This window comes from Gopherus flavomarginatus, chromosome 3 (assembly GCF_025201925.1).
Source record: "Gopherus flavomarginatus isolate rGopFla2 chromosome 3, rGopFla2.mat.asm, whole genome shotgun sequence".
NCBI classification, from domain to species: domain Eukaryota; kingdom Metazoa; phylum Chordata; order Testudines; family Testudinidae; genus Gopherus; species Gopherus flavomarginatus.
In genome coordinates, this window is record NC_066619.1 from 261,771,006 (window position 1) to 261,788,558 (window position 17,553).

The 17,553-nt window shown below is 39.4% G+C and overlaps 1 protein-coding gene across 3 annotated transcripts in view; it reads left to right on the forward strand.

Annotated features, from left to right (window-relative positions):
- Positions 1–17,553, forward strand: part of KIAA0232 (KIAA0232 ortholog) — a 120,000-nt gene that overhangs the window by 68,082 nt on the left and 34,365 nt on the right. For 2 of the 3 annotated variants that reach the window (XM_050947348.1, XM_050947349.1), the window contains exons 4-5: positions 15,175–15,241; positions 17,471–17,552. In XM_050947348.1, the coding sequence (XP_050803305.1) occupies positions 15,175–15,241; positions 17,471–17,552 (149 nt within the window). Of the gene's footprint in view, positions 1–6,193; positions 6,290–15,174; positions 15,242–17,470; position 17,553 lie in introns of those variants that run through there. The other variant, XM_050947350.1, reaches the window with a different exon arrangement.

Below are 17,553 nucleotides of genomic sequence, written 5' to 3' on the forward strand. Positions count from 1 at the left end.
CTTCGATAATTGTTTTTCAGAGGGGAGACAGGTTTTTTCTTACCCAGTCTCAATCAGTATCATTTGATCTTAAATGTTCTCCCAGGGTATCTCTCCAGGATCATGATAGCAATAATGTTGGCTTTAAGGGGAAAAGGAAATTCACTTCTCTTCTTGGACAACTTTTCTGATTCGGGTTCAGAAGCAAGCACACAGTGATAACGTCCCTGGAGTTTCTTGGTTTCAGGACAGGCACATGGTACCAGGGAAGTCTATGATGGACCCAGGCTGAGGATGAATATTGTCGGGTACCAAGGTCTCATCTCGGAAGAATGTTAGCAGAAGGTGGAGATGTTCATAAAGGAAAACAAGTGGTGCCACAGAAACAGAAATTCAGTTCTTATGCAGGCATGCTTTAGTGATCAAGAGCTCATATGCTACCTGTCCAGTAATTCCAGGTATCCCCTCCGCATAGTATCTTGTCTCAGCTGTTGGGAGATTTAGCTTCAGATGTATAGCTGTGCTCCCACAGCTAGTGAATGCAGATTTTTTGTTGTTGGTGGTGGTTAACGATCTTTCTGATTCAGTTCGGGAATGGATACTGGAAAGAGACAGCACAGCATCCACCCTCTGAAACACAATGATTCACTGAGGTCTCAGAGCACTGCTCCTTCACCGTATAACAGATTTGTTCTGGTCACTACAGTCAACATGTCTTATGCCAAAGAGAATTTTCCTGCATTGGCTGGATCCGAATTTCCTAGCTCTGTGTGCTGACTGTCAAAAGGGAGATGAACACACAGACTTGCATTGCAAAAGATGGATTAGCAGAGTGGCTCCTGCACCTGGAAACATCTCATTCATTGTAAGTTAATTGTAGAGCTGGTAATGGACCTCTTTGCGTCTGGATATAGTAAATAAAGTGCCCTGCTTACCCCTCTCTGCATCTGGATCAGGGAGATGAGGTGGTGAATGACTTCCCACCACTTTCACTGCTTCTCAGGACAGTACAAAAAGATAGGAATGAGAGAGCTGGGCATGGATACAGTTTATGACTTTGTCTAGCAAGGCTATGGCTCTCAGGCTGCCTCACATTAGATATTTGACGGTCTCACAGAAGTCTGCTGTTGCAAGACCAATCCTGCCATTCGAAACTAGACGGGTTTATAGTGAATGCTTGGATGAAGTGATATTGGGTTTATGGATACCAAAATAGAAGACAACAAATAGAACTTATTCTGCTGGCTGGTGTAACATCCATGGTTTTAACTATTGTGTTAAACCAGTGAAACATAGCCTTGAATTCCCCCAGCAGGGCTTTATTTTGTGTGTATAAACATCCAAGTAAAAAGATCAGCTTTCTGTAGTATAATGTTCTCAGCATTTTCAAGAAAAAGATCATACCAATCCCAGCACTAAATGCTTCCTTATGGCACCCACTGTATTCCAACCCTGCAAGATTATAGAGCATAATCTTGAAATCTCATTTTGCTCCTTGCCAGCACTACTCAGATTGAAGCCCTACAGGAGGCTTCGTTATACCACAGATCTTTTAGAATAGGCCTGCCGATGTTACCATCTCTAGTCAGATAAGGGTTTTTTATTTGAAGTTGGGAGTTTTCTCTCTCTGTCAAGAACTAGTATTGTATTTTTAATTCAGGAAGGTGATTCTCACAACTATCATAACATTCATTCCCTAAGTAAATTCAAGAAATATTTCTCTTTCTGGGAATTATCAAAGCCCTGTCAACCTCATGTCAGACAGTCATGTCTCCTGTATTGAAATCTGCCAGTCAGCCATGTGTTCATCAAATTCTGCATTTTGGTTATCTAGTCTTAGCCAATGCCTTTTTCTTTATTTTGGGAGAAGTCTTTTCTATGGCTTAGTACTAGGGGAAGATGAAGATGATATTTACCTCCCACCCTATGAGCACACTGCTTTGAAAATTCCATGATAACGGATCTGTGGACCTTTAGAAAAAGAATAGGAAAATATATCTGAGCTTACCTGAAAAAATACTTTAGTCAAATAATAAGGGCCACAGATGCAGCCAAAGACAAATGAAGACAAATGAATCATCTGGCAGAGCAATGAAAATTGACATCCAAGGATTTAGGTTCGTTGTCAGTTAACGGAAATTACAATGCTCTGCAGTTGGAAAAATTGTTGTTTCCCCCCCAAATTATATTTAACACAATCTGTGATGTAGGAAAGTAGATTTGAATTCCCTGTCTGTGGAAGTTTTCTCAGCTGGAGAGAACTTTAGGAGTCAGGGCTTTCCCTTGCTGCTAGTGGCTGACGGAGAGGTCTGGTTCTGCCTCCAAGTTGGAAGCAGGCTGAAATACCCATTTTAACAGATCTGTGGACTTTATTACTTGAAAGAGAGGAAATTTTCAGGTAAATTATGGATACATTTTTCTATTCTTTGCGTTAAATTTTATATTCAAACTTTTAAAAAATGTTTTACAGTGCAGTTAACATATAATTTGTATTTTGTAACATGTAAGCAATCTTTTAGGCAAATGAAAACATTGACTCTTTAAAAACCATCTACATTTGACAGAGTAAGTTTAGCAACAAATGTACAGTTGTGGTGAGTCACATTTTGTATGTTAGTCAGTTCATATGTCTTAACTGTTGATTCACCCAGAACAGCTGCTTAATCTTTCACTTGGTGACAGGCCACATGCCAAGAAAAGCAATCTGTTGCACTGCAGTTATACACTATCAAAAAGTGAAACTGAGAACTTGTATGTCATTGTTCAAAGCTGTATTTTATGAAAGTGAAGAATTGCTTTTTAAGATTTAAAGTATACTATGAACCCAGAGGGAAACTGTAGTGACTAATTCTCGTATCACTGTTATAATGATCATTAACAATTAAAATATAGTGCCTTTAATTTACTGTGGTGCTTCACCAATATAGAAAAGACTTGTAGCTAAATAAGACATGACAGACAAAGAAAAGGCTAGGACACAGTTCAGGGCAGAACAAGGAAGACTTTACCTTGCTTCACATGGAACAAGATGCGAAGTCATAGCTAGCTAAATAGATTATATTATACATATATTTTTAAGTAATTTTAGGAAGATGTCATTTATAATATCTAGCTCTGAATTGTTCAAATTTCTCAGTACAGGCAGCTGTTTCGCTGATATGTCATAGAAGGCAAGCTCAGTCAGCTGGCCCCTAGCCAAATAATACCATTGAGAGGGAATAGGTAATGACTTAACAGATCCACTGAAAATAGGATAAAGAGCCATATATCCTTCCTTACTCATGCTACCTTCAGTTCTGTAGACTAGAAACTTGGTAAAATAATCATGAGATGTGACCATCATGGTAGCAGAAACTCTGAGAAAACATGCTAAACCTACTGGATGGTAACTGTATTCAAATAAAGTTTAGAACAGTGGTTCTCAAATGTTTGTACTGGTGACCCCTTTCTCATAGCAAGCCTCTGAGTGCGGCCCCTCCCCTTATAAATTGAAAACTCTTTTAAATATATTTAACACCATAATAAATGCTGGAGGCAAAGCAGGGTTTGGGGTGGAGGCTGACAGCTCATGACCCCCTGTGTAATAACCTCCTGACCCCCCTGAGGAGTCCTGACACCCAGTTTGATAACCCCTGCTTTAGAATGACTATACTGGGCCTGATATACTTACCCTGGATTACAGCTAATCTTCAGGCTCCCAGTGGGACCCAGTCTCTTGAAGCTCCTGGCTGAAGCCTTGAAGACACAAAATATAATATCTCCTGCCTACAGATGTAACTCTGACAGTTGCGTTTTAATGGGCTGGAACTTGGCATAAATAATTGTTGACAGAGACAGTTTTTGTCTTTGTGAGTTAAAATTGTTAAATCAACATCTTTAAATTGTATAAAGTATTCCAAACACAGCAAATTGGTGGACTTATTTTTTTTAAAGGCAAATCTTCTGTACTAATTGAAGACCACAATTTTTAACCAGTGCGCAGGCTCTATTCTTTTTAGAGAATGTCTTTGCCTTTTTTTCCTCTCTTAAAAATATCAACAGGTACTTAAATTTGGAAATGAGTATATGAAACCTACCACCTTTCATAATGTTATCTAAAGTGTTATGTTTCAACCGGATGCATTTCATTGATATTGCGTCTGGCTGTACATGTCACTTTGAGGGATTTCATAGAGATATTAGTTACTTTTTTAAACTAGAAATGAAATCCTACAGATCTCATATTTAATGTTATTTCTCTTCACCTACTGCAGGAGACTCTTGACAGAGGAGTGTAGCATCTGGGCTCATGAATATAGACTTTTTCACAGCATTGGCAGGAGTCTAGTGAAAACGTTGAACCATCACACCAGTTTTGTTTGTCTGTGGGTGCTGTTGAAAAAGGCCCTCTGCAGTGGAGTAGAGAAAAGGAGAGAGAGTAAAGGAGACTCATTCAGTGGTCTAGTAGCAACAAATGAGAGTTTGGGTGTGAATTTAGTGATCTCCTTTTATCTTGCGTGCTTGAGGATTGCTGCCTTTGATTTCTCTCACTCCTTGGTTAACTGAAATAGTATGTTGATTTGCTCTAGATAAAGCTATGCTGTTTTGTAAGCAAGAGGCAGGATGATTGGACAAAAGTCTCAGAAATCTTAAGTTAACAAGCAGTCAGATTGGCTGCTTGTTTTTTCTGACTGGGCAAATTCAGAGGCTTAATTTATCTGTTAGTAAGGCTACGTTTTAGTCACAGGTATTTTTCGTTAAAGTCATGGATAGGTCAGAGGCAGTGAACAAAAATTCACTGGCCATGACTTGTACTACATACCCCTGACTAATCTTGGGGGAATGGCGGTGTGGGGGTGCTGCGGGTGCTGGGGGCAGGGAGGGGCATGGTTTGGGGGGCGCCGCAGTGCTTGGGGGAAGGGAAGGATTGGTGGGACTGGCAGACCTCCTACTCGGCTCCTCTCAGCACTCCCGGAAGTAGTGACACGTCTCTCCCTCCGTCCAAGTGCCAGCTCCCATTGGCCGGGAACCACGGGAGCTATGTGGACAGAGGCGGCACGTGGAGCTAGAAGCTGACAGGGAGGAACATGTTGCCACTTCTGGGGAGCCTGTCAAAGTAAACGCTGTCCAGAGCCCTCACCTCCTCCCCAGCCCTGAGCCCCTCCTATACCCAAAAACCTGCTGCTGGGAGAGGTGGCCCGAGACTGCCTGAGCAGCAGTTGGTGCGGCTGGTCATGGGGCTGCCCGAGCTGCTCGGGCAGCCCTGGGCCAGCTGCACTGGCCACTGCAGAAGTCACGGAGGTCCCAGAAAGTCACAGAATCCGTGACTTCCATGACACACTCTCAGCCTTATCTATTAGCATCGTCACTCCCAAACTAGTAATCTGGCACCTATCCTTATATGAGCCAGTCTAGCCCTCAAAAAGTGGACAGAGTGCCAAAAAATAATACCTTTGATGGATTGGGATGGAAGTAAAGAAAGGAGAGATGGGAGTAAGTGGATCCTGGAAGACACTAGAACAGAGAGGAAAAATGAGGGATTGATTTGAGGGGAAGGGAAAAACTAAAAATACAAATTTTAAAAGTGGTGGGTTAGAAATCTCACCTCCAGATCTTGAAGGGGGAAAAAAGAGGGACTATTATTGGAAGCAAGCTTAGTAGCTGAAATAAGCTTAAACAATATTTCATACTCCACCCGAAGACAGAAATCGTGAGAGTTAACCACATGATATTGTTGTAGATGCTAATGTGATTAAGTTCTGTGTATTTCATGTTGGGATAAATACTTCTTAAAATAATCAAAACCAGTATAAATATTGCAGAGCTTAAAACTAACAAAAGCAAGGCACTTCGGGGTAGATAATTTGTAGTGTTTTAAATTCATATAATTACATATCCTACTGAGACAAACGGACACTAGCTGGGTTACTTTAGATTTTTCTTAAACTTGGGGCGTAACGGCTAAGACATAGCCAGAAACACCAGAAAATTACCACTTAACAAAACACCAGAAAATTACTTTTATATTGTATTGATTTGTTAAATACATCTCACAGTCTATAAGAGAATATTAAAGCATTTTATCACTGCTTGTGAGGTGTTACTTTGCTAATCTGCAGCCTGTTTTACACAGTGCAGTAAGAAGTTGAATAAATGATCTCTAGAGGCTTGACATTCTGCACTGTAGGCTTTTTTTTAACCTAGTGCTTGCTACATAGGATTGCTGTGCATAACAGCATGCAGTATGTCAGCTGATTTAAGTATTAATTTTGTGATGCAGACGGAAACTGAGTGTGTGATTCCAAAACTTTTTCATTTCTTCAGCATAATGGTAAGCAGATTACCTTTTTCTTACATGTGTTTGTGTTAGGGTAGTGTAGTGATTTTAAATTGCTTAGCTTTTATAAAGTTGCCACAGGTTGTCTTTCATGTAGTCATTCTTCAGAGCAGAGTGGAAACAAGACCAGCTCTTTCTGTGCTACTTTTTCAAACAAACAAACAAAAAAGCTACTGTAGATGGTGCATGTATATAGTGACAGCCACTGCAGCCACACAAGTTATCCATAGTATGCTATTCTTTTCTACCTTTTTAAATAGTAGGTAGTTCATAAACATAGGAGATATAACCTAATGTTCAATATTGCTGAGTCATCTTGAGTTAAGTATATGCTGTGAAGTTTTATATTTAGCACTTTCAGCCCTGCAGTTGCAGTTAACTGGGTTAGGTAATTGCTTTGTCACTTTAACTTTAAATAATTAAACGTAGAAATTAAAGAGCAGAAGCCATTACTTCAGTATGACTTTTCAAATGAGCATATTATTTCAGAATGGAAAATCTGTTTTAATTGTACAGTTTGGTCCTTTTTCCCCTAAAACTTATCGTGTATCAGTATCACCTTATGTTCTCATTCCTGCCAATTCCTCTACTGAGAAGTAAGTGGGGAGGGGGTGAGTGTGTGTATGTAAATCTTTTTTAAAAGAAATGCATTGCGCCAACACGGCGATGCAGGCAAATCTGCCTCTTTTGCATCTGTTTAATCACTTGTTTACCTCTGTGTGCTGTACGTAGTACCTTTGGAAAGAAGTGTACATCACATTCATACATACTGAAAAGGTTAAAAAGATGTTTGGGTCAAACTCAGAAGGTAAATGGTGCTGGTAGCTATTGCCAGTAGGTTTGTCTAAGGGTATGTTTATACTACCCGCTGGATCGATGGGTAGTGTTCAGTGTATCGGGGATCGATTTTTATCATGTCTCATCTGGACGTGATAAATCGATCCACTAATCAACGCCCATACTCCACCTCGGCAGGAGGAGTAAGCGTAGTCGACGGGGAGCCATGGCAGTCGACTCGCCACTGTGAGGACAGCCAGGTAAGTCGAACTAAGATACTTCAACTTCAGCTATGCGAATAGCGCAGCTGAAGTTGCATATCTTAATGCGAAACACCCTCCCTTCCCCCCCCCCCCCCCCCCCCCCCCCCGCTGGCGTAGCCCAGGCCTAAGTCACAGTAACTTCAAGTGCTGTGAGGACTGAAGGTTGGAGTCGTAATAGGAAAAGCAACCTACATGTGTTTTTAAGAAGTGTGACAGTGTAAAGGGGGCTGCACATACAGCTTTTTACATCCCCCAGTATGATGCTTTTTCTATTACAACTCCAACCTTCTGCTTCTGAGTGTAAGTTGCTATCAGTGGTTTCCCCAGGAATTGAAATGGGGGCGGGGTCAGGGCCGATGAGGGGTGAGACCATGAGGGTGAAGGTGTGCTGTATGGCACTATAGTAAAAACTTAAAAATGTTTCGTGACCTTTTTATTAGATTTAACTCCATGTTTTGAAATCATCACACAAATTGAAGTTGGCTACTCAAGCCTTCTATGAAGCACTACATCCACAACTTTCTTGGTTTCTTGTTATAATTTTGCATAACTCAGTTAATGAACTTCTTGAGTGCAGTGCATTCATCTTTGGTGGCTTCTCGTGTGTCCAGTATTTCCATTCCTTCAATTAATATGCTGGTTAGTTCATTCACATGATCAGGCAGAAGGCGACTTCTTTCAGAACACAAAATTCTATTCAATGGTGAAAAAGAATGCTCAACTGTAACTGTTATGACTGGGAGTAGCAAGAGATGAATTCCTACTTCTTTCATCCCAGAAAACAGAACACAAAGATTGGGTCGAGCCACTAGTGATGATGATAAAGAAGTTGAAGTCAAATCTTTCTTCGTTTGTCGTATGATATTCCGCTTTGTTCAAATTCTCTATTCTGTCCTGATCACATGGCAGCCCCATTGCTGGTAGTGCCTCACTCCACTCAACTGTTGTTGATTTATAGGACAGGGATCTGTAAAAGCTACATAGAGGTTGAGTAGAATCTAAAAGTTGCTGTTGTAGATTTTTAAGAATCAAGTCTGTGTACTTTTTCAGTTGTCTTAACAAACACTTCTTGTCGTCTTCACTTAAGGATTCAATATAAATGCCTTCATTAGTCAACTTCTGGACTGAAGTCTTTGCTTCTTCCAGTACTTTTTCAATGGATAGCTCTCTGATCCAAATGTAGCTTCTATTGCTGGACAGAGATCTACTACTGTTGTAGCAGATGTCTGGATGGCATTGTTTAATGACCTGTGGTTTCAGCAGTAGACTTACGAAAGAGAAAATGGCAATAGTCTTCTCTGAACATAGTAGCAAAAGTAATCTACCAGCCTCACTTCTTAGATCCATCCCATCTTGATAGATAACTTTCCAGAGCCAGTAGTAATGGCTGGAGTAATTTTAAGACAATAGCCAAGGATCGCTCTTGAGAAAGCCAGCGGGTTTTCCCAGGTTGTACGAATTTGAACTTCAGTCCCAGTGTATCTTCTATATTTTCAAAGATATTTAGTCTCTTTGGACTGCTGCTGAAAAAAGAATATAGTGAAGACATTAAATTTATAGCTTTTTTAATGTCTTTTGATGATTCTGCAGCTCGTACTAGAGCTAGTTGGAGTAGATGGCCTCTGCAGTGTGTATAGGAGAGATTAGGGTTACACTTTTCTCTGAGTAAAGCTTGTACTGCACCATGTCTTGCAGAGAAGTTTGCAGCTCCATCAAATGCACAAGCAGCCATCTATTTGGGGTCCAGTTGACAAGCATTTAACTCTCCTAAGATGTGGGTTGTCACAGATGCAGCCGATGTGTCTTCTATAACAGGGGTCGGCAACCTTTCAGAAGTGGTGTGCCGAGTCTTCATTTATTCACTCTAATTTAAGGTTTTGTGTGCCAGTAATACATTTTAAAGTTTTTAGAAGGTCTCTTTCTTTAAGTCTATAGATATAGCTAAACTATTGTTTTATGTAAAGTAAATAAGGTTTTTAAAATGTTTAAGAAGCTCACTTAAAATTTAAATAAAATGCAGAGCCCCCCAGACTGGTGTCCAGGACCTGGGCAGTGTGAGTGCCACTGAAAATCAGCTTCTGTGCCGCTTTTGGCACATGTGCCATAGGTTGCCTACCCCTGTTCTATAACTTGAACATCTAGAAATGCATTTACTGGCCTACCCCTGACATCAAGATAGCGTACACAGCGACTTAATACTTGATACCTATTTGCATCGGTGCATTCATCAGCCATGTATGCAAATTTTTGAATGTGGTGAGAGTTCTTCACTTTTTCAACGGTTGAATCTTTCACTGTTGGACCACATACTTCTAGCCAGTCGAGTTTCTTGCAGAAAGATAGTGAGCATTTGCTGGTCTTGTTTGGAACCAGTGTTCAACTTCAGGATGAACAAGTGACAATGCACTTAACATTGGCCTCCAGTTTGTAGTGTGTGGTATCTCTTGCTTAAATAGAAATCAGGATGCCACGGCCATGTTCATTCGCATGAACTATGTTGTGTCTCTAGCATTCTTAACACCTCATTAAGTAGTTTTAAAATTGGCTTTAAAAGTGGGCTTATAAGGTTTTCTGCATGTTGATCACCCCTGAGGCCTGGTGTTTTGCAGCCTTTTCACATAGTTTGTCAGCACTGGTTTTGCTGATCGGTTTGACAAACCAAGCTCCTCCACTTTTACCAATTATAGCATTGGGAAGCTTTCCTTCTTCGTAAGCTTTTTTGCAAGAGGAGCTCCAGTAGCCATCTTTTGTAACTTCAATAAATGGGAACACTTTGACCGACAAACATCAGGAACTGCCTTTAGGTTTTGGAGACACTGTTTCTTCAGTAGGTAGCTATATTTGTGTTTTGGGATGGTCAGCTGTAGATATACCACTTGAACCTTCAGGTGACATGTTGATGTATTCTTGGTTCTTGATGTGTTCTTCACCTTGGTTAGTTTTTGAGGCCTTTGAGTGGAAAAATTTTTGTATTGTTTTTCTCTTTTCATTTTCACTTTGACATGCAACATATAAAAGAGATATGAATAAAATAAATATTTTGTTAGGATAATGCAAATTTAACATAAGGATAACGCAAGTTATACCAAAACACATAACAGGTCTAGATTTGTAAAAAAAATATAATTTAAAAAAGATATATTTAATTTAAATTGACTTTTTAAAAGTAAGCCATCATGGGATAAGAGGGAAGTCCTCATGGATCAGTAACTGGTTAAAAGATGGGAAACAGGGTAGGAATAAATTATGAGTTTTCAGAATGGAGAGAGATAGTTAGTGGTATCCCTGAGGGGTCGGTACTGGGACCATTACTATTCAACATATTGATAAATGATCTGGAAAAATGGGTAAACAGGTGGCAAAGTTTGCAGATGTTACAAAACTATTCAAGACAGTTAAGTCCCAGGCAGACTGCTAAGAGTTACAAAGGGATCTCACAAAACTGGGTGACTGGGCAACAAAATGGCAGATGAAATTCAATTTTGATAAATGCAAAGTAATGCACATTTAAAAACAATCTCAACTATACATACAAAATGATGGCATCTGAATTAGCTGTTAACGCTCAAGAAAAAGATCTTGGAGTCGTTGTGGATAGTTCTCTGAAACCATCCACTCAATGTGCAGCAGCAGTCAGAAAAGCACACAGAATGTTGGGAATCATTAAGAAAAGGATAGATAATAAGACAGAAAATATCATATTGCCTCTGTATAAATCCATGGTATGTGTACACCTTGAATACTGTGTGCAAATCTGGTTATCCCATCCCAAAAAAGATGTATTGGAATTGAAAAGGTACAGCGATGGGCAACTAAAATCATTAGGAGTATGAAACAGGAGGAGAGATTAAAATGACTGGGAATTTTCAGCTTAGAAAAGAGACGACTAAGGGGGGATATGATAGAGGTCTATAAAATCTTGACTGGTGTGAACAAAGTGAATAAGGAAATGTTATTTAATCCTTCATATAACACAAGAACTAGCAGTCAGCCAATGAAATTAATAGGCAGCAGGTTTTTAAAAAAACAAAAGGAAGTACTTCTTCATACAACATAAAGTCAACCCATGGAACTCTTTGCTGTGAAGACCAAAACTATAACAGGATTAAAAAAAGAACTAGATAAATCTAGCATTCTGGAGCAAAGTCACTAAAATATAGTTTAACAAACGTTTATTTAACATGCCCCTCACTTTTCCCTCCACCACACCCCACTCACCGATGTTGTCCTTGGTCATTGGAGACTCAGAGTTCAGAGTACATGAGTACACTTCCCAGGTGGGGGGCAAGAAAGCACATTGCTTGTTCCTCCAGCTGCTCACTGTTCGCTCTGGCCACTGCTGTTTGTTGTGCCACTGTTCACGGCACCACTCTGTTTCCAATCGCCCTGTGCAGTCACTTTCTGCTGCCACCTGCCACTGTGACCTCTGCGAGTTGGTCTCTTGAGGTTCCACCCAGCTCTCAGTGGAGGAACCTCGCTGCTAGTGCAGTCTGGGCTGTCTCTTCCACAGAAACACTGTCCCCACAGCAGGACTAAGCACTTAAACCTGATTATCAGTGATTTCAGCTGCAGTGCTCACTTAACAGAACAAAAGACTGTCTATGGAGCCTAATCAGCTCTGTCTTTAAACATCCAACGAAGTGGGTATTCACCCACGAAACCTCATGCCTCAATACATCTGTTAGTCTATAACAGGGGTTGGCAACCTTTCAGAAGTGGTGTGCCGAGTTTTCATTTATTCACTCTAATTTAAGGTTTCGTGGGCCAGTAATACATTAACATTTTTAGAAAGTCTCTTTCTATAAGTCTATAATATATAACTAAACTATTGTTGTATATAAAGTAAATAAGATTTTAAAAATGTTTAAGAAGCTTCATTTAAAATTAAATTAAAATGCAGAGCCCCCCGGACCAGTGGCCAGGACCTGGGCAGTGTGAGTGCCGCTGAAAATCAGCTCGTATGCCGCAGGTTGCCAACCCTGGTCTATAAGGTGCCACAGGACTCTTTGCTGTCTTTAAACAGTGGAGAGGGACAGGTCCGCACCCTCTCTCTAGATGCCCTCAATCAGCACAAGCTAAGTAAAGTTCTACTGCCCTTTACTCATAACAATAAGAACAACATTTCATTCCCCTGCCCTCCTGCATTCAAGTTATTTGTAACCCAGCCCCAGCCAAAATCTATCACTTGGGCAACACAGCTCTGTTTACTGGATATCTAGGTAGATTAGGTGTGAATGTACATACAGTCTGGTCCTGAAGCCTTTCCCCCCAGCCCCAGCTCATCTCTAGCTGTCAGAGAGAGCTCATTTAGACTTTGCTTACAAATCATCATTTGAAATTATTAGGTTGGCCAGCATCACTGAAATGAATGCACTGACATTGTCATAAAAAAACAACAGCTGTTTAAGAAAGCTAGTCTATGTTCATACTTTTCAAATCTATTATACTTTTTCAGATACACATATTTTACCATACATTGTATATGCTTTTAAAGTGTGTATTAGTGTTTCAATTTCAATTCAAATTTCCAAACAGTCACTAAATTGGCATGTAACTAGTTCACAAAACTGGGGGGTGGGAGGAGTGTTGGGAAATTCAGGGGGGTGTAGGGAAGTCACTGGTTGCTATACCATATTGTCTCAAAACATGACCGTTTCAATTGGGTTTCGCTTTAGATATTTTTCTACATATACCATTGTGCTCTGCTCTTCCCCAGAAGATCATTTCAGGCTGTGGGTTTGCATCTTGTCTTGTATTGACTGTCACATACCTTTTATTCCATTGAAACACTATGGAATACTACTCCATCAGATTGCTGGTAGTATTACTAACATGCTGCACTTCTGATGTTTAACATCTAACATTGGTAGTTCAGCTTTCTGTAATTCTAGAACTGCTTTCAGGGTGGCGGGCGGGGAGAAATAAAGAATGAAAAAAGTTAGGGGTGGGAGTAATGGAGAAAAGGCAGTTAATAGAAAAGAGGCTGGAGATAATGGGAGGCCAACAACAAAAATGAGATGGATAATAAAAGCATGAGAAAAGAGAGGATGAAGAAATCACGTACAGAAAAGCTAATTCAGGCATGGTAACTAGAAAGAGCAATAGGGTAGGGCCTGAACTGAAATAAGAACTTTGAAAGTCATCTTCACAGTCCCTTTCTGAAAAAATATTTTAGGTGAACCCTGCAACAGAAGTCATTCAACTTCTTAAAGTAAATTCCATGATCTACTGATACGATTTTTACTATGATATTCATCTCAGTCCTAATTGACAATAGTGCATGTATACATAAAAGTATACAAGTGATAAACTCACAAATACTTTACAGTAAATTGCATAGTATGATACTTGCATTTGGAAAACTTCTTCTTTATGTTCGTATTTATTAACTTGTTTCACTCGATCACATTGACTCTTACTATGACACATTTCTTCCTGGGAACTAATGCATAATTTTAACCATTTTCTGGTGCTGATTGATGCATACTTAGTCTGTGAAACATAGAAAATTCATGACTGACTAGATATTTATACATTTGTTTGCAGAATTGTCGTAACTGTCCCAGGTACCAGGATATGGGAGAGACAAAGTAGGTGAGGTAGTATATTTTATTGGTCCAACTTCTGTTGGTGGATTTGTCCAAACCATGGGAACAGGCATGGGTACTAGGATGCCTCCCCAATATGCCAGCCTGTTAATGGGCCACCTTGAGCAAGAATTTCTGGAAAAACGCACCACAAAACCAACAATATACATGAGATACATCACTGATGTTTTCATTGTCTGGACAGAGGATCTAAACGCCCTCATTGATTTCTACAACTTGAACAACCATCGCCCCCATTCATCAGAACTCTCTAGAACACTCCCACGCCAGATTCAGTTTTATTGATGTCACAATCAGCTTCAACAATGGAACTCTACCATACAGGCTATCATCAAATAATTACAAACCATACTTGATGGGGACCGCATCCTGAAATAAATCTTTCCCAGACCCACTCTTCTGGCCATCAAACAACCTCCTTAGCCTTGCCAAGCTCATGGTCAAAAGCAGGCTCCCCATAGACTAGGACATACCAACTCAAAATGGCACCAGACCTTGCCAGAACAGATGAAAAACCTGCAGGCCTATCTCCACTATTATGATGATCAAGACCCCCAATATAACACCTTTGAAGAGCCGTGGGTTCTACACATGCCTGTCATAGCATGTGGTGTACCTCATCCAGTGCGCTAAATGCAATAAGAACAACTGTGGGTGAAACCAGACAATTACTACATTCTCAAGTGAACTCTCATAGAAAAATGATGTACAAAAACGCCATGGGTGAACAGTTTTCACAGAGCAAGCACTCTGTATCTGACCTCACTCCTCTTCCTCAAAAGAAACCTGCACAACATCTTCAGAAGCTGAGCCTGGGAACTTAAATTCATAGTTCTGCTGGACACTAAAAACCATAGACATAACAGAGATATTGGTTTTGCGGCTCATCACAACAATTTTGTAAAACACTGTACTGCCTGCTATCTCTTGATTGCCCACTTAAAGTTAAGTGATATCCTACAGCATGTGTGAACCCCTTATGCTGAATTTTTTGTATGACGTTGTATTCAACTTGAACATTCTGATTACTTTCCTCAGACCTGAGGAAGAGCTCTGTGAAGCTTGCAAGCTTGTCTTTTCCACCAACAGAAGTTGTTCCAATAAGAGAGATTACCTCATCTACTTTGTCTCTTGAATATTTATACTGCATTCATAATTTGGTATACATATTCTTTTTTATATTTTTTTAGTAATTTGCACTTCTGTTTTTTTTTTTTTTGTTGTTGTACAGAGCTCTGGGATTGAAACTTTAGTGGAGGAGCTTTGCTCCAGACTAAAAGACCTTCAGAGTAAGCAAGGTGAGAAGTATACTGAGTCTTTTGAGGCCAAAGAGCACATTTGTAAAGTATACCATTTGGGGGTTTTCTGGTTGAGATGTTGTGGTCCCATTACTCTCCTCCCTTTAAACAAGGCAAACAGTTGGAAAATAAAATGAATAATCTTGTATCAATATGTTTTTACCTGAAGAATGGCTATCTTTAAATGGCACTTCCTTTATGAACAGATATGCTTTTGTGTGTGTGTTCAGTCATAACTTCTGCTTGCTTGGGTGAATTTTTATTCCTGGTCACATTGCAGCCTCAACAAAGACAGGAGATTGTGAGCTGGATTCTGTTCCTTTTTGTACATTGCCACTCATTTACTAAGAATAGATTACTAAATTACAGTTATGAAACAATCAGATATATCTGTGAAAACCCACTAACATGAAGTGAGCTTGCTCAGGTATCAGGTCATAATTTAAAGACTACATTGAATGTAACTGAGGCTGTAAATGGGACTCGCCAGGTCTGAGGGGAAGAATCATTTACTTACATTTGATATCTAAATTGAGACTGTAAAAGTGGAACCTCACAGTGCTATTCTTGCACTTTTGCTTCTCAAAATGCTACTACTGCACTATTTTCTCTCCATAAACCTCTCTTGCTAAGACTTTAAAATGCTTAAACTTCATTTATACTAAAGTTCTGCAGTCCTGTAATATTCACATATTATTTGGAATGACTTCATACTGCTTTACATAAAACATTGGTTGTAGACTCTACAACTGAGTTCATAGTAGCTGAACATTCATCTAACCATAAGGCAGCATATTTTGACAATTCAACAGCAGTACACATTCAGTCAAGTGAAAATCAAGTGTCTTGCACACTCATGAAAAATAGAAATAAATAAAAATTAATAAATATTTCATTCTTAAATATATATAATATATAAATATAAACGGAGATATACGTATCTTCTAGAGCTGGAAGGGACCTTGAAAGGTCATCAAGTCCAGCCCCCTGCCTTCACTAGCAAGACCAAGTACTGATTTTGCCCCAGATCCCTAAGCGGCCCCCTCAAGGGTTGAATTCTCAACCCTGGGTTTAGCAGGCCAATGCTCAAACCACTGAGCTATCCCTCCCCCCTACTGAGCTATCCCTCTTTTGCTGAAAATCAGAATAAAACAAACCAAGAAAGTTGAATTTTAGTAGCCTTGTTCCATTGTACAGCCAAAAGGCTGTTGTGGCAATACTTCTAAACAGACACCCTTTTAAAAAACCAAAAACAAAGTTAAAATCAAGTAAATATTTTTTCCCTTTTTGATAGTTCTTTTCTATACTTAAATATGCAACCCTAGTTCACATCTTAAACTGTTACTTTCTTTTGCTCCAGTCTTTCAGAAGAAATAAATCTAACTGTTCTAAACATAATTTCAGATGTTATGTCATGCTCTTTGGATTTCAGTGTTTATAAGAACATCTGTGTGTCACAGTGAGCACCCAGGATAAATATAACTCTTTAACCATAAAAAGGAGCACACACTCAACATTCACAGTGAGTTCTTTGGGTTGCTTTTCAGTGACACCCTCGAGCTGCCTATGTGTTGTTGATTATATAAAACCATGAATTTTGCTATGAGTAAAAAAAGATAAGTATGTACATCAACTGCATTTTTATATCTTGTATATTTTCATAGGAAAATTCATAATCCTATATTATACACAGCCCTTGCAACTGAAATCCCCACTCTGCATTTCTCCCGCCTGCCACAAAAAGAATTACACTAATTGCTCTAGAGTTTAATTTTTTCCCACTGGAATACATGAGCAGTTAGATGCCAAAACCAATAGTGATTACGTGTTAAATAAATGGACAACTAGTCTTCTATTTTACATGTAGAATTTCCAATAGAGGTTAAGGACACTGACAAACTAAGTACAGTAAAATGCTGAATTGGAAAAGAGTGTAGCTAGGGCATAATGTAGCCCACAGTTGCATCCTGGTCATCTTTGGTAAAATTAATGGGACTTAATTAGATTATTTTAGAAACTCTGAGTCTTGGGTTACACTTTATAACAATTTCTGTACATGAAATTGTTTTTATTGCTAAGTAGTAACAGGTTACCGTATATTATTGTAAATGTTTAACTACTGGTGTATATCCTGTGTTTTTGTTAGATACTTTTAGTTTATATTTAATAACTTTCTGAATTTCTCTGTAAAACTAAGGTATAACTTTCTGGCATTTTGTTTCATAACAGAGGAGAAGATTAACAAAAAGTTAGAGGGTTCTTTGTCTCCTGAGGCTGATTTATCTCCCACAGCAAAGGATCAAGTGGAAATG